Source organism: Salminus brasiliensis, chromosome 6 (assembly GCF_030463535.1).
Source record: "Salminus brasiliensis chromosome 6, fSalBra1.hap2, whole genome shotgun sequence".
Classification (NCBI taxonomy): Eukaryota; Metazoa; Chordata; class Actinopteri; order Characiformes; family Bryconidae; genus Salminus; species Salminus brasiliensis.
This window is the reverse complement of record NC_132883.1, coordinates 44,863,655-44,872,977: the sequence shown is the minus strand read 5'-3', so window position 1 is coordinate 44,872,977 and position 9,323 is coordinate 44,863,655. Positions and strand designations below refer to the sequence as shown.

The 9,323-nt window shown below is 41.8% G+C and overlaps 1 protein-coding gene across 1 annotated transcript; it reads left to right on the top strand.

Annotated features, from left to right (window-relative positions):
* Nucleotides 1-4,496: 4,496 nt before the first annotated feature.
* Nucleotides 4,497-9,115, top strand: LOC140557783 (H-2 class II histocompatibility antigen, A-K alpha chain-like). The gene is made up of 3 exons (XM_072682558.1): nucleotides 4,497-4,859; nucleotides 6,546-6,827; nucleotides 8,886-9,115. Exons 1-3 carry the CDS (start codon nucleotides 4,601-4,603, stop codon nucleotides 9,011-9,013), a joined length of 669 nt encoding a protein of 222 aa, XP_072538659.1. The 5' UTR covers nucleotides 4,497-4,600; the 3' UTR covers nucleotides 9,014-9,115.
* Nucleotides 9,116-9,323: the final 208 nt, after the last annotated feature.

Below are 9,323 nucleotides of genomic sequence, written 5' to 3'. Positions count from 1 at the left end.
AAACAATCATCAGCCATTGGGTATACATTTACACATATAATTTCTTGAGTATCATAAAGTAGTATGATTATTAATAGGAGTGAAATGTTTCTTGTGTACTTAAATAAAGGTGCTACAAAGGGTTCTGGGTAGTTCTGAGTGATGCCATAGAAGAACATGAGACGGACATTAGCATTGGTAAAGAACCTTTACATCAAGCGAAAGTTTTCTAATCATATCTCTGAGATAAGTATGGTTATTTAGCGAACCAAAGCTGGTTTCTTCATGGCATCGCTCATAAAGAACCCTTTTTAGCACTTTTATTTTAAATAAGTGTATATTAAAATCTTTCTTAGTATAACCATGTATGAATTCAAATGGCTGCAGGCAGGGCTGGATGAAGCTCTGACCGTTCAGGTGTTCCTAATTTCGGAATAAGCAGCTCTGTGTTTGAAGACATCTGCAGAGAAACGTGAAAAGAGGAAGTGTGTTTCTTTATCTTTATGGGAATGTGGTGAGTTTTACTCTTGAAAGGAGAAGGAAAACCTCATGTGATCTTAATGTCAGTTCTTGATTATGAGGGCTATCATTTAGACAAATGCTGCTGTTTCCTCTTTCTGAGAGTTTCAAAGATCTTCTCTTCACAGGCCTTTCAGATGTGTTTCTGGTGTCCTCCTTAGACATCATGTCAGCCCAAGAGCCAAGAGGTCCACTATACAGAAACTTCACCCTTCACTGGCCCATTGGTGAGCGAGGGTGTGACTTGAACCCATGCATTCTCAGTCCTCAAACTGGGCCCACAGTTAAGCACTGGGCTAATAGGAGCAAGTGTCAAACTGCTCCCAGACGGTGAGCAGATATTTTTTTAAGGCTTATGGTTTATTTAAGGCATTATGCACTATGTTCAAATATTTGGGGACACCCCCTCTAACGAATGCACTCAGCTACTTTAGGATGCACCCATGCTGACACAGATGTGCAAATGCACACACACAGCTTGTTTAGTCACTGTAGAGAAGTGGAACTGTGTTCTCTGGAATGATGGTGGTTCTCCATTCAATAGTTTTCGGATATGTTAGGAGTTGGTGATCAGGTGGATGGTGATCATCCAACATCCTGACCTCACTAAGACTCTTGCCGCTGAATGCAATCAAATCCTCACAGCAATGCTCCTGCTCCAAAATCTAGTAGAAAGTCTTCTTCTCTGGACAGTAGAGACAGAGACTCCAACAAAAGCAGGATAAACTTTTTTTTTAATTCCTTTGATTTTAGAAGAAAACATGAATAAGCAGGTGTCCCAATACTTTTGTCTATATTGTGTAAGTGTGTAAGTGCAGGCCTTCTGTGAAAAACATCATATTTCCTGATTCCTCTGGCACTCATGACATTTATAAAGCCATGCAGGTTTGGCTCTATGGAGCTCTCTGATCTCCTGATAATAATATTTACCACAACGCACGACACATCTCAGAAGTTCCTCATTTCTTTTACTTCCTCTAACCGGCACCAGCACTGGACCAAAATCTGTGATCAGCAGATCTGGATTAGGAGGATATGAGCCATCATTGTTGATTCTTTTTAAACAAAGCTGCCATAATCGAGGCCTTAAAACAGTCTTCAAGCTCCACATAACTTTGAACCTCAACCCCTTACACCTTCTACATAGGCCCACACTGCAGTTCTTCACTCTTAGACCTACACTACTGCCATAATTACTGATAACTTCATAAACCCTCATATAGAACCCTGTGGGACTCCACAAAATATGCTAACCTAAACCGCTACCAAACAATTCATAATAGTTTCTGCAATGGGAATAGTAACTGAATGGTAACCCTAGGGTTCAAGAGGTTAAATTAGAGATGGTTAAACCTGTATAATGTATCATGTATAATATAATCTTGTAATGCAGAGCTGCAGGTGGTAATATCTGCATCCTCGCAGAGCTTCCAAAACCAAAGACTACATAAAGTATGAAGTGTTGTTATGCACTGCTGCAGGTGATGTGTTTAGGTGTGCTTTATCAGATCAGAGAATCAGCTGTACCTCTATATGTGCCTGAAATGAGAAGCAAAGAACATGTGTGACATCTAGTGGCTGTGAACACACAGTACACCTCATGTTATATTACAGAAGGCTTTATTGGAGGTTGAGAGTAGTGATGTAGACAGAAAACAAAGATGGAGGGAAAATATGGTCGCAGAATATTAAGGCACATTTCTCTTCATAAGAACACACAATATATGTGTCCAAATGTTGAATGAGTAGGTGTCCCAATACTTTTGTCCATATTGCTTATGCCTATATGTTTATATGTTTGTTTTAGCTTAATGGGAGCAGCACCTTTGATTCTCCAGCTGGGCAAACACACCACACTACACCAATAATAGTCCCTGGGCAAGACTCCCAAAACTACATTCTCAAAAATAGAGGTGCTTCAAAAACAGAGATGTCACGTAATGAAGTACAAATACTTTGTAATCTTACTTAAGCAGAAATTTCACTTTAAATCTATACTGGAGTCATTTTTACTTTTTACTTCTACTTCTTACATTTTCACCCAATTATCTGAACTTTCTATTCCTTACATTTTAAAAACAGCCTCGTTACTCATATTTCCCTTTGTTTTCATTTCGCTTGTCATCCTTCAAAAAAATAAATAAAAACACTATCCACATAAATCTCTCCATCTGGAAAACCCACCATTCATACCATTCTGACTCCCTATTGGTTTATAAGAGATCCATCTCACCTGCACACGTCCCGTCACTCTCCAGCGAGCTTACAGCAGACGTCTGTAGTCTAGTATGAAGACTGTGTCCGTGGCAGAGACTCAAGAGACCTGCAGTGAAACGTCCCGACTGAGCCCCACATTTACATTCCAATAAAGCTTATTGATCACACGCCTCTGAAGTCTGACTTTCTGCAGCTTTACAGAACTTCTAGACAACGACTCCTCATATTTCCCTCCATGAAGCTCATGTTGATGCTCAGTAGAGCACAGAGACGCTCCTTTAATAGAGCTGATATTACTGAAATGCTTCATTTTCAATGGGCAGATCTGCAGCTGAAACTGGAGCCTAGTGCAGCCCAACATTTTTAACATCAACATTTTAATAGATCATTCTGCTCATTATGACTTTTAGAGAAATGGGTTTTTGGGGAGGGGGGGGGGGAGTGCACTATAGACCCCTGTGGCGCGGCCTAAGCTTTCGGCCTTTGTTTTCCTTCCATTACTTTTACTTTTCTACTTGAAGTCGTTCTGAAACCAGTACTTTTACACTTTTACTGGAGTAAAAAGTTTAAGCTGATACTTCAGCTTCTATAGAAGTCTTTCAAACTCTTGTATCTCCACTCTCTTCTACCTGAGACATGAATGTCAATACTTTTGACAACTCATTGTCATGTTCATGTTTCAGTTTGAGAGACTTCTACTGTGTGGCATGGTGCATCATCATGCTTGACTATAAGCTGTTAGAAGGAGGTAAACTGTGGTCAACTATGATAACCAAACAGTCGGGACTGGACTTGTATAGACTGGGCACAGCCAAATATCCCAGAATGCATTACGCACCACGCTGCTGTACCAATTGGAAAATTACCATACAGCGTCCCCACCACACAAGCATCCTACCTGAACACTGCTGTTTACCCCTTCCTGCAGCGTCTCAGTCAGAGAGAGCGAGAGTGAGAGAGAGAGAGAGAGAGAGCGAGAGAGAGAGAGAGAGAGAGGGGGGGGGGGCTATATTCAGTTCTGTCTCTCTCCTGTATGAGTCTGAGTTTATCTCCTCCTCGCTGATCAACATGAAGCTGTGTCTGATTCTCACCTGTGCTCTCTTCTACAGTCCAGGACTGTAGCTGCTGGACTGTAATTGTAATATACTTACAGTTATTCTATGCAATCAGGAAGTGGATATATTTACATATAGTCGATGTTCAATGAAACAGATGTATCTCCAAAATGCTGAGTTTACAGAAGGCACTGAAATGTGTTTAACTTTGAATGGAAGTCAATGTAGTGACACAGTGTACAGAAGTAGCAGCAGGGTTCTGACCAAAAAAGGGAAGTTACTGCATATTTATTGGTATCATACTGTTGTAAAATATATGGCAAAATGCAGTTTTTTTCAGAAAACAGTAAAGAATACATACAAATATTCTGTCAAATCATGTTCTTTCATTGTCATATCTGCTAAAACAACTTATTTATCTATATATTTTTTACCGGTTTGTGGCAAAGACAATAAAAGTAAAAATTATTCTGAAAATAACTTTTATTGTTATTATATATATTGCACTGCTCTCCAATAAAACAATGTCCCTCATTTTTTTGTCCATTTTTAGTTTTCTCTATGGTTCGAACCCTGTAACTGCTTCTGCACGCTGTGTCAATACTTCTGAATGAATGGACCAATAGAAATGCTCTAAATCACTTGGAATCAGCTTATTTTACATCTTGTCTTCTGTTGAAAGTTCAGACCATTTGTGCTTTTTCCTTTAAACTCACCATTTTGGAGTTACATGTTTTTGTTTAACTGGACAGCGACTTTTACTGTATTTATATTGGTGAGGTCGCTGTGCCTCAGTGGGGCTTATATTACTTACACAAACAAATGCCCTTATGTCCCCAGTTGTTCACAAGGACATCACAGTAACCCTCTGCTCAAGCTCCTTTCGAGAGTACATGTACGGACTTGATGGAGAAGAGAAATACCACGCTGACTTCAGTAAGGGGGAAGGAGTGATGACCCTGCCGGATTTTGCAGATCCTTTTTTATATCCAATAGGATTCTATCAACTGGCTCTAGGTGACGTGGAAATCTGCAAAAACAACTTGGAGTTTTGTGCAAAAAGACTGAAGTACCCTGCAGAACCACAGGGTAAGACAGGAGCAGCACAGCAGCACATACTCTTTCTAAGGCACATATTAAGAAAAGCATTTATTACAATTAAGCATTACTCCACTAGCATCTGTAATACAAACATAGGTTTATTGAAGAATTTCCAACAATTTCAGTTAAAAAAGTTTTTTTGGCCATGTAATGCTCCTGACACTAATGAAGGTGAAGACCCCCCCCTCCGACACGTGTTCAGTCTGGGTTTGAGGACAGTGAGTGTTGGACTCTGCTGTTCGGACCCCCAGGGGAAGTTTGTTCCACCACTTCGGTGCAGGACAGTAAAAAGTCTGGACGCTCGTCTTCAGTGGATCTTAAAGGATGGTAGGTCGAGCCGAGCCGTACTTGAAGCTGGAAGGGCTCTTGGTGCAGATCGGCTTTTGACCACTGCCATGAAGTATAGCAGGGCTGGTCCAGTCTTGGCTTTGTAGACCAGAGTCAGGGGTCTGAATTTGATGTAGGCAGCAGCTACAGGAAGCTACAGTGAAGAGAGAATGCAGCTGCATTCTGGATAAGTTGCAGGGGCCTGATGGTGCACAAAGGGAGTTGCAGTAATCACCAGGCAAACAAACAACGCGCCTGGAGGTAAGTGCCGTATACCTCAGACTCATCGGCCAGCAGATGCTAGTGATGACCAGCACTGCACTGGAGTGATGTGGGGAGAGAGCGCCATCTACCCACCCTGGACAGAGCAATGCTAATTGTGCTCTCTCACGGTCTTGACTGCTGATGGCTAGCAGCATGCACGGGATTCGAACCAGCGATCCTCGGGTCATAGTGACAGCGCCTTATTCCCTCCGCTGGACCAGTCAGGACCCTCCTCGTAATTGTTAGCTTTTGTATGCTAATGTTGATTATTTTTACTTTCTAATATCAGTTAGAAAGTCCAAGGACCACACTTTTGTGATTATACCTCAAATACAAACTGATCACTGACTCCAGACACAGCCGATCAGCCAAGACATGTTTGGTGTCTCAAAGGTGCGCCTTTACTTTAGGAAAGAGATGCTTGGCTAACATTGCTAACAAACACTGGACTGGACTGTCACCATTCTCAGCTGGATAAATCTCATCTGGCATGGTTTTTGAATGGGTAGAGACAAAAAATAGCAGCCAAAAAAATAAGATAAAATATGATAAAATACATCAATGTTCAATTCATAAATGTATGTATTTACAAAAACACCTTTATAAATGAGTTATTCACTGCTTATTCATGTTTTATAAAGTCTTTAAGGAGGTATCTTTCAAATAAAGTGTTTATGACACGTCAAATAAAGCCAAGCAGATCTATAAATTAACAATAGACTTCCTATTTACTCATTTACTCAAATTCTTCATTGTGTTTACTGGGTTTAAGGACCACTAAAAAAAAGTGTCAGCCAGAATTCAGTTGATGTGTTAGGTTCATGTGTTTCTATCAGCTTCAAATGTGGCCCTCCCAACCACACTGTAGAACCAGAACCGGAACCAGAAGCAACAAATTGGTGCAAATTCGTGAGATTAAGCTTCTCTTACCAAATTGTCAACACGTCGGCACTACACTGCTAAACTCTGCTTAGGCCTGTACGAAATAAAAGCCCTAGAGTTTGTGTGATATCTAGACTTCACACAATATTTAGTCTGATACATGATTTCCATTGAACTATAATAGGATTATGATTTCTACAGATGCTCCTCAAAGCTCAATCTACCCCAAGGATGATGTACAGCTAGGCTCTAGAAACAGCCTGGTCTGCTACATCACTGGGTTCTACCCTCCAGGTGTCGGAGTGTCCTGGACCAGGAACAATGTAAACATGACGGATGAAGCCAGATTTAGCACATATTACATTAACACTGATGGAGCCTACAAACTTGCCTCTGCTCTGAGCTTCACTCCCGAGGAGGGAGACATCTACACCTGCACTGTGGAGCACTCGGCCCTGGAGAGACCTCTGACCAAAACATGGGGTGAGATTTAGACCAGTTTATTCACCGGATTACAGAGCAACACTTATACCCATATAGAAGTCTTATATATAAGTGCATATAATATATATATATATATATATATATATATATATATATATATATATATATATATATATATATATATATATATATATATACTACGCCCAAGTGCAGACACTCCTTTTAGCCAATAAGCAAGGTGCTCATTTTTTTGTCCGTGGAGCTTATCAACTACAGTACATACACTGCTCAAAAAATAAAGGGAACACTCAAATAACACATCATAGATCTGAATGAATGAAATATTCTCATTGAACACTTTGTTCTGTACAAAGTTGGTTGATGTGGCGCAACAGATAACACCACTACCTGCCAGTGAACTACCACACCACGTGGGAGACTGGGGTTCGATTCCCAGTCTGGGTGACTATGCTGTGCTACACCAATAAGAGTCCTTGGGCAAGACTCCTAACACTACACTGGCCTCTGTAATATGAGTTACCTTGTAAGTCGCTCTGGATAAGAGCGTCAGCTAAATGCCATAAATGTAAATGTAAATGTACAAAGTTAAATGTGCTGACAACAAAATTACACAAAAATCATCAATGGAAATAAAATTGACCTCCCTACAATGCCTGGGCATGCTCCTGATGAGGTGGCGGATGGTCACCTGAGGGATCTCCTCCCAGACCTGGACTAAAGCATCCGCCAACTCCTGGACAGTCTGTGGTGCAACATGACGTTGGTGGATGGAGCGAGACATGATGTCCCAGATGTGCTCAATCGGATTCAGGTCTGGGGAACGGGCGGGCCAGTCCATAGCTCCAATGCCTTCATGCCTTGAACTGCTGACACACTCCAGCCACATGAGGTCTAGCATTGTCCTGCATTAGGAGGAACCCAGGGCCAAACGCACCAGCATATGGTCTCACAAGGGGTCTGAGGATCTCATCTCGGTACCTAATGGCAGTCAGGCTACCTCTGGCGAGCACATGGAGGGCTGTGCGGCCCTCCAAAGAAATGCCACCATTACTGACCCACTTCCAAACAGGTCATGTTGAAGGATGTTGCAGGCAGCAAATCGCTCTCCACGGCGTCTCCAGACTCTGTTACGTCTGTCACATGTGCTCAGTGTGAACCTGCTTTCATCTGTGACGAGCACAGGGCGCCAGTGGCCAATTTGCCAATCCTGGTGTTCTCTGGCAAATGCCAAGCGTCCTGCACAGTGTTGGGCTGTGAGCACAACCCCCATCTGTGGACGTTGGGCCCTTATACCATCCTCATGGAGTTTCTAACCGTTTGTGCAGACACATGCACATTTGCAGGGCTCTGGCAGTGCTCCTCCTGTTCCTCCTTGCACAAAGACGGAGGTAGCGGTCCTGCTGCTGGGTTGTTGCCCTCCTACGGCCTCCTCGATGTCTCCTGGTGTACTGGCCTGTCTCCTGGTAGTGCCTCCAGCCTCTGGACACTACGCTGATAGACACAGCAAACCTTCTTGCCACAGCTCGCATTGATGTGCCATCCTGGATGAGCTGCACTACCTGAGCCACTTGTGTGGGTTGTAGAGTCCGTCTCATGCTACCACGAGTATGAAAGCACCACCAACATTCAAAAGTGATCAAAACATCAGCCAGAAAGCATAGGTACTGAGAAGTTGTCTGTGGTCCCCACCTGCAGAACCACTCCTTTATTTAGTGTGTCTTGCTAATTGCCAATAATTTCCACCTGTTGTCTATTCCATTTGCACAACAGCATGTAAAATTGATTGTCAATGAGTGTTGCCTCCTAAGTGGACAGTTTGATTTCACAGAAGTTTGATTTACTTGGAGTTATATTGTGTTGTTTAAGTTATCCCTTTATTTTTTGAGCAGTGTATTTTTAATAGATATCATTAAAATAAGTCCTATATTTGAAAATGGAAAAGTTAAAAAAGTGACAAATAGGGCAGATATAAGTCAACTCCATATATTCTGATATATGTCATATATTTAAAATCTATAAATTGAGACCATATATCATCATATATTTCCCTTTGACTAAAGTGTGTGTGTTGTACAGATGTACAGGTAGCTCTGTCTGGTGCCGGTGTTGGAGGGTCTGTATTCTGTGGAGTGGGTCTGGCTGCAGGACTGCTGGGAGTGGCTGTTGGAACTTTCTTCCTCATTAAAGGAAAATACTGTAACTGAGAGTCCGACTGTAAACAGATCAGTTTGTGTGTTTGTTTACTTTGGCTCCTACAGTCAGATACAGGACCTGTGGCCACCTGAATATGTTAGTATAGCAGCTGAGTGAACCATCTGCATCATTTTTGGAATCATGGATGGGACTGTGAGGGTCATGGCTAAACCTTCAGCTAGCTCCCTCTGATTGTTGATTGTGGATGTGGATGTGGATTTAAGGTGTGCTTAGGATCATTATTCTGCTGTATAGCCTGTCATGATATTTATATAAGTTTATTGACTTATTGTACAACATATGGACATGACCTCTATAATT

Excerpts from the sequence above, each read along its gene's own strand:
- LOC140557783 (XM_072682558.1), top strand. The coding sequence starts at position 4,601 with ATGTCCCCAGTTGTTCACAAGGACATCACAGTAACCCTCTGCTCAAGC. Across the intron at positions 4,860-6,545 it reads GTACCCTGCAGAACCACAGG|ATGCTCCTCAAAGCTCAATC; the intron begins GTAAGACAGGAG and ends TGATTTCTACAG. Across the intron at positions 6,828-8,885 it reads ACCTCTGACCAAAACATGGG|ATGTACAGGTAGCTCTGTCT; the intron begins GTGAGATTTAGA and ends TGTGTTGTACAG.